The sequence below is a fragment of the Pavona decussata genome, unplaced genomic scaffold, assembly GCF_977016875.1.
Source record: "Pavona decussata unplaced genomic scaffold, jaPavDecu1.1 SCAFFOLD_344, whole genome shotgun sequence".
NCBI lineage: Eukaryota > Metazoa > Cnidaria > Anthozoa > Scleractinia > Agariciidae > Pavona > Pavona decussata.
Window position 1 is genome coordinate 267,885 of NW_028145729.1, and position 18,343 is coordinate 286,227.

The 18,343-nt window shown below is 37.5% G+C and overlaps 1 protein-coding gene across 1 annotated transcript; it reads right to left on the reverse strand.

The window, feature by feature from the left end:
- Positions 1 to 1,436: 1,436 nt before the first annotated feature.
- On the reverse strand, positions 1,437 to 16,449 carry LOC146453212 (uncharacterized). The gene is made up of 13 exons (XM_085096871.1): positions 16,432 to 16,449; positions 14,184 to 14,268; positions 10,913 to 11,215; positions 10,431 to 10,601; positions 9,361 to 9,531; positions 8,568 to 8,738; positions 7,121 to 7,279; positions 6,526 to 6,696; positions 5,925 to 6,095; positions 4,629 to 4,802; positions 3,721 to 3,945; positions 2,546 to 3,235; positions 1,437 to 1,929 (listed from the first exon to the last, which is right to left on the reverse strand). Exons 2-13 carry the CDS (start codon positions 14,251 to 14,253, stop codon positions 1,778 to 1,780), a joined length of 2,628 nt encoding a protein of 875 aa, XP_084952997.1. The 5' UTR covers positions 14,254 to 14,268; positions 16,432 to 16,449; the 3' UTR covers positions 1,437 to 1,777.
- Positions 16,450 to 18,343: the final 1,894 nt, after the last annotated feature.

Below are 18,343 nucleotides of genomic sequence, written 5' to 3' on the forward strand. Positions count from 1 at the left end.
AGTAAAAATAGACGAGTTACCAGGACACATCTTCAACCTACTTACTGTGAAATTGTGTTCAAATAGCCGAGTTTTGGACCTCGTCCCTAAACTGGTGGTGCGAAAAAACAAGCGAAATCATAAAATTATCTGCAAGCCACATACCTTACGGCTAGTTCGACAGGACGAAACATTGGCAGGTACTAACATTGCTTCTAAATCGCAAAATATAGCATTTTCTGCAGAAGCTTCCCGTGGAGATTAATTAAATTTTCAGAGCTTTCTTCTTATCCAAGAAAAACTTGAAATTCTTTAAGAGATCGCGACTGAAAATAATTCTCTCTCTAGTTACTATTGCAAATGAGCTTTTCTCGTTTGATTATGCACACTTCGATGTTTTGAAAAAAAATGTTTTAGAATGTAGCTCTTTTGTGATCAAAAAGTATTGCTAGATGTCTAAGCATAGTGTTGTAAGTATTGATGGATGTAAGTTGTAATTATTCATAATTATAACCAGTCATAGCGTTAGTTTTGTATGTAGTGTAGATATTGTATGTATATACAGTTAATAAGTATCGTCAACAATGTAAGTATTGTAATTATTGCAAGTAGTGTAAGCAGTGTTCAGTACTGTAAAACTGAGTTATGTAAAACAAAAATTGTTTTGTCAAAAAAAAAAATTGACGAGTACCTAGGATTACACATCTTAATGTATTCGTTAAAGGCTGCAGTCTGGTAGCCGAAAGCTTATCTTTAAAAAAAATCCGTTTAAATCAAAGAACGTTTCTTTAGATTTTAAAATATAACACCGTATGCACTGGGTGAGGCAAAAGCTAAACACAGCGTTTAAATCGCAAAGCTAAGTCATTCTTAATTACCTGGCATGCTTGTCGTGCTTAATTACTTGTCACGGCAGTTGTCAGACGTCCTGCTAACGTCGATTTTAGTTCATGCTAATTAAGGTGAATTGAGTTCGTCACGACGATAGAATCATTCGAACTGGGCCTATTAAAGTACAACACTTAGATTAGTCAAATAAGTGGGTCTCAATGGGGTTAACTGTCAGCCGTCACAAGAAGGCAATCTTTAACACGCGTTAACCGTAAAACTTTTACGGTTAACGCGTTAAAAATTGCTCTTTTGAAAAGAGCAGTTATTGTTAGCCATCAAGAGGTTTTAAGGTCTTTCTAATATCGCTATTCGTGTCGTTTTAAGTGGTAAACCAGTTTTCGTGTTCCTAAATATATTCACTTTATGGTCTTTTCCACCTAATTTCCGTCTTAAATGACATCACAACTAACTTCCGTCTGGAATTACTTCCGGTTTCAAAATGTTAATGATTAACTACATTGATAACGTGTTTCTGACCACAAAATAACCTTCAGAACACAATTGTTAATATTAAAAAAAGACATTAAAGTTAATTTTAATATTAACTCATGAATGAAAGTTCCCCTTGATAACCGTCAACTGTCAAAATCGGTAAAATTTAACCGTCAACCGTCGTAACTTTCTCTTCCATTGAGACCCTCAAAAAAAGGTACCTGGACGATTCATGTACACTGAAGTCTTTTATTTTGTAATTCCGATTTTTTCAAAAAAAGAAAAAATAGTCAAGAAGAGGACTTAGTCGGTTGTGGAGTAGATAAACTTTAAGAATTGTTTGGCTTGGCTTGACCAAACTCAGAGAAGAAATTGTTTTGCAGCAGGATTATGAAGCACTTGCAAAGCTCTAGAATTGAAACTCTAAACTATTCCCTGTTTAAATATATTGTCTAAAATTGTAATGTAATATTCATTAGCGCCGTGAATTCTCTGGCTGCAGCAATTTCTCCAGTTCCTTTGCTCTGTCAATCTCGGATTGTTTCAGGTGAAACAGCCTGAAGATTTTATTGCTCAACAGGGAGAATCGTTTGCGTCGAATTCGCTGCAGTTTGCTTGAACTAAAACCTAGAGAAAAAAATCAAATATAATTACAAAAAGGAACAAATTACATTATTTTTGCCAAAAGGGTGAAATAACAAATCATCGAAATGTGACAAACATTGCGAAAAATGACGTATTTCTATGGGAAGGTTATCCATTGACATCCAACGCCAGTGCGTCATCCATTGACATCAATGGTCAAGGTCATCCATTGAGATCTAAACAAAACATTTATATTGCCGCAAATTTAAATGTCAGACAAATGCTTTTACTCTCTAAGTCTGAGCGATATTTTTACTAATCAACTTGCAAATGCATTTAAAACGATTGCACAAATTTGCAGGCCAAACCTAACAAAGATCAAAGAAAATGTTCAAATGTATATGGAAAATTAAAAACGTTTTAAATGACTGTTTCACTCAGCTAAATCCCTCAAATTTTGGCCCAACATTCTTGTACTTCGAAAATTATAGAAACGTTTCAAACTCATATTTTTCCAATGTTGAAATTATGTGAAAACCACTGAACATTGGAGCTCGGGATGTTTCTCATACAAACACTTCACTTCGGCTTTGTGCCGCGTTTACTTCTAGATGGTGAAATCTAAGAAAAGGTCCATGATAGGAACCCCGGTACTTACCTCTAAGCAAAGGCACCACACTTGCGGCACCCGGGTTTGGTTGATATTCCGCTCTCACACCTCCCGGCTGTGAAGAAAGATCAAGGACTCCTCTAGGTAGAACTTCGCTACCGGGCATGAATTGGGTTAAGGTGGGGAAATATACATTTTTATGATTCTCGCTCTTTTTCTGCCAGTCGTCCCAGAGTTTGTCGATGAAGCCGTGGTGAAGGAAAAACTCCGGAGCGCTAGCTGAATCGAGCGAACACATTGTTCCGTCGATCAGGCAATGGACTAGATCGTGGAGGTTTACACGAAGCATCAGCTCGAAATCGTTGAAGTCAGCTACTGATGTATTCAAGACCCTCTGAACTACAGCAATATTTGGGGGTATTCCATTGAATGCCCGGGCCAAGCAGGGGTAACCTGGTTCCGTTGGTTCTCCTGGGGGAAGTGGTATAAGTTCCCATTCACCTTGTCTGAAAGGGCCCGTCTGGACACAACTATTCATTCCTACCCCGTTCCCGCCAAAGCCAGTGTCGGCGCTGTGCCATAGGTCACGTGGTTCTGTCGTGCGAAATGCATTACTGGATACTGCGCTCCAGTCCCAGTAGGCAATCGTGAACCTGCAGTCAACTTGACGTAAAAGGTTTTCGTAGCGCAGTATATAGTACCGGTGCCATGTAAGGAAGTGAGTCCTGTCGTGGATTCCTGAAGAAGCAAGGAGACGTGCCAGATTGTCAGACACCAGACTGGATTACATGGATAGATCAATTAACATTACATGGATAAGTTTGTAAAAAAAATGAACACTTTTTCTTCTTTACCTTAGAGTCTGGGGTTCTAGACTAAACTCCTAGGTTTATTCATTAATGAATTTTATCAAGCAATTCTTTTGCTGTATATTTAATTCTGTGGATGGTATCCTAAGGAAGCGGTGACTAATAAATAAAAATTAAAAAATAAAAATTTAGTGAGTAGTGTTTGTGTGGGCTATCAAATCTCGAATCTATGTCAGGTCGGTGTTAGATCACCGACTTTCCGCTCTTTACTCTACTGCGTTATTTTGAGTTGCAAGTGCTCTCACTACCAGTTAAGTAATTTGTGCCATTTTCTCTGAACTTAGCCCCGCCAATTTTAAACCCCCAATTAATTTTACACATATCTGCTGTCACCATCGTGTGGTGAAAACGAACCTGTATCTAGGAATAGCTCTCTGTGTTGAAGAATGAGGGCGTCATAATTTCTCTTGAATCTTGGGTCAGTTGAAGCCGTTCTTATGACTCTGACGTAACGTCTTCGCTCCTCAGTTGTCATTGATGTGAATTCTTTCCTAATTCTGACGCAGTCCACCAGACGACCTCCCCGACATGCACATCTTTGTCCACACTGATCAAATGTGGAACTACCTTCTTGACAAGCTGAAACGAATGAGAGAGAAACTAGAATTTGACAGAGAACAACAACAGATCGTTAAAAGCAATCGCTCTGTTTTACTCCCAGTACACACGGACTTCAAGTAAGGATCATGTGAGTCTAACTCTCAAATAATTTTATTAGGTACTGTGACCTACTTTACTTTAGAATTGTATTTGATTAATTCACCTTCTGAGTTGAAAACCTAAACGATCTACGATTTAAGATCTACCCTTATAGAGTGTTTTCATTCACGTGACTACCGGCCATATTGGTTTACTGAAACAAAAGAAAGTATTTACATAAAAATAGAGTTCAATTCCCAGAGGTTTAGTTTGGGACACCAACATGGCCGCCATTTCTTTCTTTTGGGACACCAACATGGCAACCGTGACGTCATGTGAAAACACTCTATATATCTGGATGGTTAGAACGGACGTTTTTCTCAGTTGGTTTAACCCATTTTATCTATGAAGAAGGTCTCAATGGTGTTGTTGTTATTTTCTGTTACCGCATTAAAAAGACATGCATGTTATAGTCGTGTTACCCAATCATTTTGACCCCGGTGAATCAAAAAAAATTAAATTTAAGCATTAATTAATCGCTCCTGTCAAAAAACATTTCGGCCTTGTTAGAGAAATAAACTATTTGACAAACAGGGATGCCATCCAGATGCGATATCTGTTACCTGTAGGACATGCAGCAGTGTTGCATTCCTGAGACTGCGATCTAGACCCTTGACAGTTAGCGCCACCATTGCTTGGTGGAGGACTGGTGCAAGTGCGCATGCGTGTTTGTGATCCACCGCCACACGTCTGGCTGCAACTGCTCCAGGTACCCCAGAGTGACCACCCGCCATTGACTGGAAAACCAATTTAAAATGCAAATGTCAGAATTTCTACTTAACGCAATCTTCCGTTTCTGTGTACTATTAGGGTTATTGTTAGCAAAACTGGATCATTATTTTAACGATTCCATTGATTGAAATACGCTTTTTGGCCATTCAAAGTGACACTGATCAAAATAGGTGAAACTGCCCCTTTACGTCAACGTTGATACAGTTAGTGTGGTTTAAACTCTTGAGTAAGTTCTGTCTTTGGAGTATTAAAATTAGACCTACTGTCTTGCAGTACTTTCATGTGGTTTTACTTGTTGAGCTGTGCATTGTAGTACTGACTTTCGAGTCCAGGGAAGGAATCCAAAAGATGTGACAATGTAACAGAAAGCTACTGAGCGCACTTTTTTGTGGTTATAAAGTAAGAGCTATCGTATGGAGCCATCTTGTAACACTCTTCATTTTTGGACAATTAACAACTCCTTATTATTTAGAACCTTTTCAGTACGTGCGTTCTTGAGGATGGGTCAATTAAGAGCTCAGTAAAGATGCATGTGAACTGGCCGTCGTTTGAGACCGCTAAAGAGCTTTATTCATAACCACCTAACTTTGCCATTCTCGAAGAGACAAGACCTTTTTTCTTCCCAATTTTGTACTATGTGTAAGAATACCCGTAATGTTCTGTTTTGGTATGCGATAATTGTCATGTGCTGTCTCACTTTACCTGGGCATTGATTGTTGCTGCAAGACTGAACCTGGGAACTAGATCCCTCGCAACCTGCACCACCGTTTGATGGAGGAGGATTGGAACAACTACGCATGCGTGTTTGCGAACCACCACCACATGCATTGAAAAAGTAATCGCTTTACTTGGTGCATGCATGTTAATTTTCATCTTTTTAGTTAAAATATGGCGCTATCGATACATTTCAATAACGAGGGACGTTTTTGCAGTCATTCGATCTCTAAAAGTCAGTCTTGGATGCTGACATTTTAGGGCGTTATGAGGTTCAGCTATTTCTCCCAAAAGAAAGCAATAGTGAAGACCTTCCATTTTCTACTGATAAAATAACTTTCACCACCTAAAGGGGCGAGATCTCGAGGTTATATAACCTGTCACTAGCTAGTGTAATAGGCTGAATTAATCACCTGGGCATTCATTTGCGTTGCAACGCTGGGACTGAGAATTACTCCCTGAACACGTAGCTCCACCTCCAGACGGAGGTGGATTAGTACAAGTGCGCATGCGTGTCTGGGACCCACCACCACACGTCAGAGTGCATCTGGTCCAGGATCCCCAAAGAGACCAACCTCCGTTGACTAGAAGAAAGAAATCTCATAAATTTCGCTGATTGAGTCAGTTGAAGTCCATTTTCAGGAATTAATTAATGGTGTGCTAAGGCCAATTTAGCTGTCGTTAAAGGCATTAAAGTACATTTAAGACATCATATCATGATATCCTATCATCATATCATCATATCTCAATGCTCTATGAAGCTCATAAACTTTTTTTTTTTGATATTACACTGATAACAGACTTATCAAGTGTTACAATAAGATACTTATCCTTAATAGCTAGGTAAGTCTAAAAATTTAATTCAATTAAGTCAGTTTTAATTTTATTTTAAAAAATGCTTATTGCTAAAGCTCAGAAAAACTGGCATAATTTGCCCAACAATTATATTATTTCTTTCTCTATTTTGTTATGTTCTACTCGTGTTCATGGGTTAAGATTGAGTTGCATGCTTACCTGAACAACCGTTTATGCCGCACGATTGGGACTGGGAATCACTTCCTTGACAATTAGCGCCTCCACCAGATGGGGGAGGGTTAGTGCAAGAACGCATGCGTATTTGTGATCCACCTCCACACGTTACACTACAGCCGCCCCAGGTTCCCCAGTTTGACCATCCGCCATTGACTAAGAAGAAATTCAATCGAAAGGTAAGGGTAATTATTAAAAACTGCATCATTGTATAATGCAATTCGAGGGATTTGATTGGCTTAGCGGCCATGGTATATGAGCAATTATACCATGGCCGAGAAATGGCGGCCATTAAATTGCCTTCTGGTCGTTCTTGCACAGCAAAATCAGTAAGATCTAGCAATATTTCTCGGTTGTTTTTAATAAAACAATTATTCCACTTGCGCTTGTTGGATATGAGATGATTATAGCCAACTCGGCGCTACGCGCCTCGTTGGCTATCTATCATCTCATATCCAACGCGCTCTCGTGGAATAATTGTTAAATAGAGTAGTAAATACAGTTTCTTGGCATTGCATTCCAACCAATTACATTGTAACCTAGATTACTAAAAACGTTTCGTTAAGCACGTATGTTATACCTTGGACAATGCATTCGTCAGTGTTGCATCGTTGAGATTGGGAACTAAGTCCTTCACAGCCAGCTCCTCCTCTGCATATACGCGAACGTGTCTGCTGACCTCCACCGCATGTTCTGGTGCAACTGCTCCATGCTCCCCAGGGAGACCATTCACCTGAGACTATGGAGACTACGATTAGTAACAAATTAAACATCGAATTAAAGCAACTCCTAAAGTAGGCATTAAAAAATTTTGCTGTTTTTTTTTTTCCCACTTCTATTACAGACACGATAGTGCCTTAAAGGAAAGTCAAGTCCAAGCAACAACCGTGCAAGCAACAACCATTACTCCTTTTACAAATACAACAATTTGGCAGAACACTTTCTCCACATGGCCTTAATATATAATAATAAGATGTATCTCCATCGTCGATAGAGTTTGGAGTTCATGTATAGAGGCGGTAGCCGTGGGTATAGTGATGCTGGAATGAAGTTGTTGTATTTGTAAAAGGAGTAATGGCAGAACACTTTCTCCACATGGCCTTAATATTCGCGAGGAAATGTACTAGCTTTTTTCTTTTTATTCTTTTTTATTTTTTGTTATTATTATTTCATTTGCTTCATATTTTATACTGTCAATCAATTTAGTTTAACGTAGTTCCGCTATTGCGCAAATATTTGTCAGCTATATAAGCGTATGTCCCAATGTAAATTTTCATTATACCTGAAGAAGGCTGGTTTGGCCAGCCGAAATATAGTAACCTCTAAACCGTATTTCTACGTTGTATCGGTCTCTGCTTCTTGTACCTTAAAGGAAACCCTCCACGTTACATTATTGAATATATATTATTTTCTTTGAAATTTTATTGGAAAACATAGAAATAATATTTCAGTGTCGAAAAAAACATGATTTGATTATCGGCTATTTTCGCTTTTAAATTTCCCGCGCGCCGTCATCTTTGATTAATTGTTTTAAACAAAAGAACTTCTGCTGAATAACAATAGCGGCAACCATTACACGTCATAAAATTCAAAATGGCTGCCGCAAGGAAACTTAAAAGCAAAAGTTGTCGATAATCATATCTATTTTTTTAAAAAATCTTGAATGTCATTTCTACGTTTTAGACAAATATTTAGAATTTAGACACTATTTCCAACGCCTACCCGTCAATTTGTTGTGAGAGTGGAGGTTCCCTTTTAATGTTTATTTTCTGTCGTCACAGTTAAGTATTCTAAATTACCAATCAAAATAAAAAGCACTTCTTTTACCAAAAAAAAAAACAGTTTCCACGTAAGTCTCCTAACATTCAAGTATAATGGTTTTTATAATAACCCAAAGAATTTCATTCATATTTTCAAATCAGGTAACACGAAACTTAGTACAGTTCTAACTTTAAATTGGATCGGGGGGGGAGGGGAGAGAAATTACAATACGTATAACTACGACTTATTAAAATTGACTATTTCACCTGGACATTCATTCGAATTGCAAGGTTGAGCCTCAGAGCTACTCCCTTGGCAATCAGCACCTCCGTTGGCCGGGAGAGGATTGGTACATGTACGCATGCGCGTTTGTGACCCACCACCGCACGTCACACTGCAACTGCTCCATACTCCCCAGCTTGACCAACCGCCATTAACTTACAAAGAAAAAGATTACAAGCAAATATGAACAAGAAATGGGACATTGATTCATGATATGTTGTACACGTACACGTTTGACAAAACTGACGGCTCCGACTTCGCGTACTCAATCGAAAAGACTGCGGACTGAATGAGTACTAATTAAGATACACATGATTAATTGTCAGATACGAAGCATGTCACAGCTAATAGTAGTTTTATTCATGTAGTTGCTTGTTGTCGAACAAAAGTGTCCAGGCTTTTTCGAAGCCTTACCAGGTTTGGATCAGTAGAGCTTTACTTTCAGTAGTTAACATGATGGATTTTACTTTTAAACGTGCAGAAATGCAATTACCCCTTTATGAAATAAACGTTTTTGGAGATGAAATCAATCGAAAGCCTAAAGATAAAGAAAAGGGACCTTTCAAACTTTACCATAAATATTCAGAAGATGTGCATGCTTCAATCTAAAGACTCTATTCATTCTTTCATCCATTCATTCAATTCATTCATTCATTCATTCATTCATTCATGCATGCATGCATGCATGCATGCATGCATTCATTCATTCAGTCAGTCATTCAGTCAGTCAGTCAGTCATTCAGTCATTCCTTAAAAGAGTATGAGCCAAATGCTCACCTGGGCATCCATTCGTGTTGCAAACTCGAGCCTCGGAACTTTGCCCTTGACAATCAATGCCACCACTGGATGGAGGAGGGTTTGTGCAACTGCGCGTGCGTGTTTGGGATCCACCGCCGCACGTCCGACTGCATCCTTCCCAGGCTCCCCAGTTTGACCATCCACCATCGACTAAACGGAAAGAAAAATAACAATGCGTTAAAGGGGGAGTGTCATGGGGTTTTTGATCTCTTTTGTTAACAATGGTGAAATAATACCTTCACTTAGCTACAAAATAATTCTAGAACAACGAGAGGAAAGAAAGCAACTCATTTCGTGAAAGGAACAACTCGTGATCTGTTCTAGCGTATTTTGGAAACCATTATGCAAGAACTTGAAAAACATTAGCCTAACAGTTTTTCAAGTTTCAATTCATTCCGACCTACTCTGTCTCTGGCCAGAGGCACTAATCAACATTTTTATTGCACTGAGGTGATAATTTATAACAAAACTAGACAATTATTGTTTTGTTTCTGTTGAGAGACAAACATTTTTGAGTTTTGAAATGACATCAAATTCGCGTGATTCTTCCCCTTTAAAGGACCAATGAGGAAAAAACGAAAGGCAATATTTGAAATCAAGACTTCCTCGAGATTTCAAAGTCCATAAAGGAATAAAGATGAAGAAAAAAGTAAGACTTTTAGCCATTAGAACTGTGATAATCAAGAAAGAACTTACGAGGAATGAATTGGCACGTTTCTGAGTTGACAATGTTATCAACAGCACCCATTATAGTTCTATTTAACAAATAGAAACCACGAGCTTACTTTCTAATTGCTGATAGTTAACTATCAAACTAGCTAGCTAAGTATCTGGTAATAAACTGTTTCAGTATAACCTAGTGGCCGATCTTTACAACAAAGAAAAAATGGCTTTTTGTAAACCAGTTGCTTTGTGAGCTCCCAGAGCAGTCTTTCGAAAATTTGAATGCGCTTGTGTAGCCAATCAGATTGCGAGTCTACTTATAGTCTGCTAAAGTCTCGTGTATTGTGTCTGTTTGCTTTTAAAAGAGTTATTCCTTACTTTCTCACCTGAACATCCCTGTGTGTTGCATGATCGCGATTCGGAGCTACTTCCTCGACAATTTTCACCACCACCAGAAGGAGGTGGGTTACTGCAAGTGCGCATGCGTGTTTGTGAACCACCGCCGCATGTCACACTGCAGCCGCTCCATGTTCCCCAGCTTGACCAACCGCCATCAACTAGTAAAGAAAAAAATGTAAAGTTGTAAAAAACGAGAGAGAGAGAGAGAGAGAGAGAGAGAGAGAGAGAGAGAGAGAGAGAGAGAGAGAGAGAGAGAGAGAGAGAGAGAGAGAGAGAGAGAGAGAGAGAGAGAGAGAGAGAGAGAGAGAGAGAGAGAGAGAGAGAGAGAGAGAGAGAGAGAGAGAGAGAGAGAGAGAGAGAGAGAGAGAGAGAGCACATTTTCGCCGCCTCTAAGGATCAAAACGTTAGATACAAATGATACAAGCAAGAGAGGAAACAGTTATGTGGAAAGCTCGGACAGAGTACATACCAGCCGAGGGGCTGCCAATCTTGTAGACAGAAATCAACCACGGTGCTCCAATACCCTGATAACACCAATGCGCCTTCTGCCTTGTGCTGGACACCGTGTGACCATTTGGACCCCATTTACAGACACCATAGTTTGTGATAGCAAAATACGTGTATCCCCTTGCCACAGCAGCCTTAGCACAGGCCTGGATGACAGTGTCAGGTTGTGTGCCACTGTTGATTTGACTTCTGTAATCTAGATAAACTTTGTAGAATAGCCGGTCGTAAAAGTCCTCCACAAAACATCCTACTGATGTAAGTGCAACTATGAAGAGAAACACACAAAGAAAATCATAATTAACAAACTTCCCCTTGTTTACTCTTAAAATAAGGACAACAATGACTTCGTGTGGCTGAAAATGGGGAAGTGGATGACAAAGTGCTCAATTAATATTTTAGCCCCATGAAACCCTGGAGTGTCAAGAAAACAAACCTTCAAAGACAGTGAACGAATTTAGCAAGCAGCTATCGAGATGGCAAACTTCATTCTGATTGGATGGTTTTCGAACTTCTCACGAGAGGTGATCCTGAGGTCAGTGATTGGATGTTTTGGCAAAGCTCATAGCTCAAAACAGAAACTGAAGAGTTGTTGATTAACTGAAATTTATTTCATATGTTGAATGAATTGTGATCGTGTCGAGATTTAACAACATACGTTAGATGTACATAATAAAATAAATCCACCACAGCGCATGCGCATATGCAGTGCTTTATGTAAGCCTCATTACGAATGACGAAGCAACAAGGAAATATTAATATTAATATTAATATATTATAACTATTAACATTTCTTTGACTTTTGGTTTAAACTACAAGGGCATAAAACAGAAGTAAGCCCGACGTAACTACTCGAACCAAATGGAACGTTTCATTTATCGAACTTAATCGAATTTATAGAACGATTGGGTTCAATTGAGTTCACAATCGAACCGCAATCGAACTCTCACAAAAAAAATTTGGAGCAATCGAACCCAATCGAACTTTGATTGAGTTTGATTAGGTTCGGTAGCCGAAGTTGGCATACATTCGATTAAAAATGATAACAGTAGTGGATCATAAAATGGTGTTTCAGTAAAGCTACATCAATCTATTGTCCGTTTCACCTAACTCTTTGTTGTTCTTGTATGCTAAAAAAGACTTTTCAAAATTCTTGTCTATTTCGACTGATGGTTGGCACCGTTCGATTAAGTTTGATTGGGTTCGGAAATCGAACGCAATCGAACTCTCACACAATTTTTTAAGCTAATTAAGTTTCTGGGAAGCTGTATATCGAGAAAGCCCGTTAACTTTTTACAAGAACGTTAACGTGTACGCGAGCCTGTGTCATGAATAAGTTGGGTGTCGTATTTTTGCTGTGTTGCTGTGTATGTTAAAGACCCGTGTGCTGCAAACTGTTGATCGAGTCGATCTGTGAATACGATGCTCAGATGTAGCTGGTTCAAACTATGGAGTCTTAGGTGAATTGAATCGTGCACCATCCCTTTTCGAGTTATTGAAGTTTGTGTATAGAAAACATTTTCCTGTCATGCCCCTTGATGGTCTTTGAATTTTTTGCAGTGTACACAAAACAGTTGTTTTAGATCGTTTAAGGTTAATTTTAAAAGCTGGTTATTATGTATGAATGAGTTAATGAACTATGTTTATGGAGTAAGGAATCCTAAATGTTAAGAAAGGTATTGCCAAGCCCAGTAAAACATAAAATCCTTGACATCTAACTTCACACATGTCCGACCTTTTAAAAGTTACTTAATGAACAGTGTTAACATAACGATCACGCATTAACTAATGAGAATTATAGGGCTCACTCCACAGAGATTTAATGCTAGAATTAAAGAACAAAATTAAATGAATCTGTAATATCATTTTTTTCTTCTTCTTCGTCTCTACCAGAACTACGTGGAATAGTGTGAGCTTTTCAGCTTTGTCAGTTGTATAATGACCTCTTTCAGTAGAACATCCGCATTGTTTTAAAGGATAACAAAAGCGTTTTTTGTGCAAATATTGTAATCGTTTCCTTGCTGTGGTCTCAAAAGAGAGAGCAAGCTCCCAATATAATTCCCTTTGTTTCCAAAACAATGACAGAAACTACTACAAGATATTGCTTGTAAGTACCGTATTGTTACTCTTTGTTCGTTTGGTCGTTTTAATATTGGAGGCAACAGTGGGAGGACTAATCTATAACTTTAATGCAGTAAAATCACTTTTTGCTTAGATTCTTTTTTTGTTATTCTGGGTAAAAATTTGTCATGGGATTGATTTAAGTGATTAGATCGTTGGTGAAATTATGGCAACGATTTTTTCGTATTTGTTAATAGTTGAATATACTTTCAAGAAACGTGAAAAGAGTGAGGGCAAAAATTGTCCCTTCGTGTTAGCTGTTATTTTTCTTTTTCAGGCTGTTCGTTATTGCCTATATAGAAGTCAAGTATCCCTTTTTCACTCTAAAAAAACTGTATTTTGAAACTTGAACACAAGGTCGTATTAAAAGATATATTAAATTAATTAAGTAACGAAAAGCCAAATGGCCCTTTTTGATCATTTGCAGCATAAACCTATTGCCCAACTTTTCAATACAAAGGCTATACTTTTCACGAATCTTGGCTTGAGATGGCCAAGTTGGAAATGAATGCTAACTTGATTAAGTCTGGTCGACGTTTTCAAGTCTTGCCGTCAGTGTCTCTTAGACAAAAATGGTAATAGCCTAGTTTTCAGAAGTTCATTCATCTCATTAGTTCAGTCAGGAAGTTATCCATGTGTGAGCCAGGTGTTTAAATATATACCAGTGATGAATGTTGCCAACAGAAAAGGGATATTATCCAGATAGTTGCCCACAGCACAGCTTACAAGTGCTATCGAAGAGCCTTTATTTCATTTGAAGGTCACACTATAGGATTTCCTCTACGGACACAAAATTCATGGCGGAGCTAGAACACATCAGTGTGACTCCGATGTAGCGTCTACAGATAACCATATCTCAAATACTCGCAAATCTGTGTGTACTGAACACACGTCATTATCAAAATTAAAGATAATTGACCGTGAACAAAAGGCTCAGTATAAGGACAAAAACGTACGTTTAAAAACGAGCTTATAATTGATTTGAGCAGGTAGGTGAAATTTCTAAACCTCGTTCATTTTTACAGTGCACATTAACAAATTAAAAAAGACAGATAAATTTAGTTGACGTTCTTTTCGTTCGTCTACAAAATGGAAGAATTAAAACTTTCCCTTACCTCGAGCGTCACATGATAAGCTTAATGACAGAATTGTCCACACCAGTGCAATAGGAATGGCACCTGTCATTTTCTGAAACGTGATCTGAAAAGGAGGGGAAGACGTACAAGTTAACACAGATGCAATACTCGAAAATTGATTATGATCAGAATTTAAAATAACTTGACATTTTAAAGTAATGTGGCAATTAGCAGCTGAATCGCGGGGATATAAATGTCTAAAGTGTTCTCTAGCGTGTATAAAAACAAGGAACAAGGAACAGTAGCAATACAGGACAGCTTTTCAACAACATACGTCATGTGATGAAACAAAACAACCATTTAAGTTAAAAAAAACTTGATATTTTGATGTGGTGCGTCAATTGGCTTCTAAAGTGCGATACAATGTCTGAAACGTTTCCTAGCGTGCATAAACAATAGAACAAGATACAGTAGCGAATACTGGACAGCTTTTCCACAAATTGCACACATTTATCATGAAAAAAAAAACACCATTATTATTGACATTTAAGAACATCTTCAATCACATTTTACAAGATACGGACAATAGATCAGCACCATGAGAGTAGTACTACAGTTTTCTAACTGTAATTCAATCATTTAACAATAATCCACAGACTCAACACATCTGAAGCCTGCACGGCACGCTTAAGGGCACAAAAGGAAGTATTGCTTGCGATAGCCGTAAATCTATTGCTCTGACGTAAGGAACTCATTCACCGCACAGTAAAAAATAAAGCTACAAAAACATTACAACCGTTTTGTATATTGTTACACAGCATCACAGGAAAGTTCTGCTTGGTAGCGATCATTTTAAGAAAACTTTACGGTTTCATGCAGAGGCAAACTGGCGCATTGCAGGACTCAAAGTTAGCATTAATTGAAGTCAGACATTTTAACGTGTGAACGTTATCGATCTCTAATTCGAAAAGATAGCGTACGCAAAAAGAACAGATAGGAACAATGACTATATTGGAATAGCTATTTTTTTAGTTGCACGACATATAATATTAAACATTTTATCGTTAAAAATGGGCAATGATGACAACAAATTTCTCATAAGATGCTTTAAGAGTTACTTGTGTCAGGCTGGAGTACAGCGAAAATTTGCAGAAATGTCTTTCCAAATTTAAACCACAATATTCCAAATTGTATTCATTTTATCTGACGAAAAAAGACCCGCAATTAGAGAGTTTAAATAAAATTAAATGATATTACATATAAATGAGATTGAATACTCCCGTTGTAAAAATCTTGATATATACGGACGGAATGTTAACTAACTACCTTGTTTTTCCATTTATTACAACCAAACTAACTATTCTTGATTTAAAGACCGTGCTCTTATCTACCGACAAAGCAAGCTTGTCCGTCATTTTTGGTTTAAAAAATCTGCCTATGATGATGACATTTATAGTTACCCAGCTAATACTGTACGGTTTGTTAAACTGATCTGACCATGGAGGAAATAGATACAGATGATCGACCAAGTGTCTCTGCAAAATGGATGATTACACATTCCTTATCTTTACATTCAGGGAAAGGACATTTTCGTCGTCTCGTTGCATCTCGACCAATAAATAAGTTAATTAATCAATAATAATAATGAAAACGTTAAGAGTCCATTTTTCTTGCAAATGGCAAATACAACCGTGGATGATTAACAACCATAACTTCAAAAATTTTTAACAAGGCTGTGGTATGTCTGCCGTTCACGTAATTCTATTATTTGTATTGAAATTAATCTCATCCTCATGTAATGACAAAAACGTTAAGTTGTACAGCTTAACAAAGTTGAGTTGGCGATTTAAATACTGGTAAAATTGACCAAAAAATCAAATTAAACAAAATCAATCGACCACAAGCCATCTCCATTCATGTTTATCCCTGGCCGAGCTCTTGATCTGCTTTAGCCCCAGTAGCCCGTCCCTTGACACAATTAAGTCCACGTAAAAGTCATTATCATCAATTAAGTACAGATTTGAATAGGGCGAGAGGGAACGAAGGAAAAAATCCTGCTTTGTATTAACACCACTCGCCAAGCAAAGTGAGGGCAATTGCAAACTACTAGATAAGCATTGATGAAATCTGTTGAAGTCCTAAACAAGTAAAATTTCTGTAGCACTCAGATTTCATATTCGTACGTCAGTCACTTTATGGTCTATATGGGAAAAACGTCGAAAAAAACACCAAAACAATTTAACAAACTAAAACAAACTTGGCATGCGAAGCAAAAATGTTAGCTTACCAGTTGTCCCGTGCTTGTTTGGAGCTAAAACACAACTGAATATTCGATGACAAGCGTATGCTCCTTTTATAGCAAGAATCCTCGAATTTGTTTCAGCAATAGACCTTTTCATGCGACGAGGACCTTAAAAACGCTTCCAATACTGATATTGGCCCCATTGCTTCTGAAGATTCCTCAAAAGATCCCCTCATGCATTGCATTGCTCGTCTTTAACCGCTGTAGTAGCGAGAGGCCTAACATTATAAGCATTTTTTGTAGGCAAATACTTCTTGAACTAAATTATTGGTAGCTGATATCACATACATGTGCAAAATGCTTGCCGTTAACTGTGAGTAGCCGTGAAATAATTGTTTAAAAAAAAGTGTTCCGCTTTTTCCCAATGACGTGTCCTTATTATGTTTTTTCCGTTTTCTTTTAACATGCCCCACTCTTTAAAAAAAAACGTTTTCGAGGAATTCTTCCGTAAGTGATTCAATATCTAACGATTCAGAGATAATATCTTCTCATTTAGTCATTGTTATTTTAATTCACAAATCAAGACAGGAAACTGTCAGCTATATATTGATAAGATGTTTTTGAAAGGACTGAATTAGAATGACAACGAATTCTCTGTAATTACTAGTTTATCAATCATGAGAAATTACATTTTACACCAACATTCTCAACATGTAAGACGCTGTGCCAAGCAGGTCGAGTAGAATTACTTGTTGACAAAATGGAAAGTATCTGGCAACATTTGAAATCTCGTTCTATACTTGATTTTTTTCTCGCATACACCAATAAATATCCGCCTTGTTGATTGTACTTCCTTTGTCTCATTTGAGCAGTTTAAGGACATTTGTAAAATTTCACTTTACGTGGGGTGGGATGATAGCTGCTTTTAGCGGTCAAATTATATTAGTACAATGGGCATGAACAATTACCACAGTTACAAAATGGCAAATAAGAGTTTTGGTAAACTTGACGTTGCAGGTTTCGTCAAATGGTACTCATATTTTCATGAAATTAACGGATGTTAATATAGTCAGTAGCAGCAATGTTAATTTTCCATTTTTACATTAAGATAAATTATGAAATAGTGATTAACACATTCTTGTTTGTGAACAGTTTACTTCTTGAAAGTTTAAAAATCAAAATATTTTATATGCTTAGTACATTTTGATTGTCCTATCGATAAAAGATTACAGTTGGGGTTCTTCCCTTTCACCAGTAAAATCTATTTTTTGTTTTTATCTTTTTCCGTTTTGTGACAAATTCGTTTCACATGTAGGCAGTTCAGCATTTCTTTCTTTCTTTCGTTTTTTTTTTCTTTTCAGTTCGTGACTGTGACATTTTAACCGAAAGTAAACAAATACAGCGTTGAAAGCAAATCAAAGTACTGACGCAATAATCAGCACTTAAATTAATAAACTATGGTTCAACTAGGGGCCTCGCTTCTACGCTTTTCCGCAAGGGAAAAATTTGAATTTTAACTCGTTTGTATCTGTCGAGTAACCATCATAAAATTGAGCCAGATACTGTCTTTTTTGCCAAAAATGAACTCAATTTCTTCTTGATTGATTTCGTGAACGATTTTATACTAGAAATACGTGTTTGCTGTCCAACTTGGCACAAGCCCATGAAACACAACCCACCTTTAGAAGGCTTTTTGGTTTACAAACAAGAGACGATGACCTAGACTTATTGAATTAAATATATACGCTTGGGTGCTGTTAATCTCCTTTAAAATAGAATATTTAATGTTCTGTACGTAAACAAAGGAGAATGCACATAAATCTCAAAAGAGCAACAGTACTTGTGTTGAAAGGACTATATAGCAAAGCATTATTTACAACTTGACAGCAAGTTGAACGCAAGGATAGTTGTAAATTTGTTGTCTGTTTCTGTTCTTAAAAAGGAAACATAAATCATT

What these genes read in the sequence shown, in the direction of transcription:
- LOC146453212 (XM_085096871.1), bottom strand. Translation starts at nt 14,253, where the DNA reads ATGACAGGTGCCATTCCTATTGCACTGGTGTGGACAATTCTGTCATTA. An exon ending in GATTGGCAGCCCCTCGGCTG is followed by an intron (nt 10,602 to 10,912) that starts GTATGTACTCTG and finishes TTTCTTTACTAG; the next exon opens with TTGATGGCGGTTGGTCAAGC. An exon ending in TGTGGTGCCTTTGCTTAGAG is followed by an intron (nt 1,930 to 2,545) that starts GTAAGTACCGGG and finishes TTTTTTCTCTAG; the next exon opens with GTTTTAGTTCAAGCAAACTG.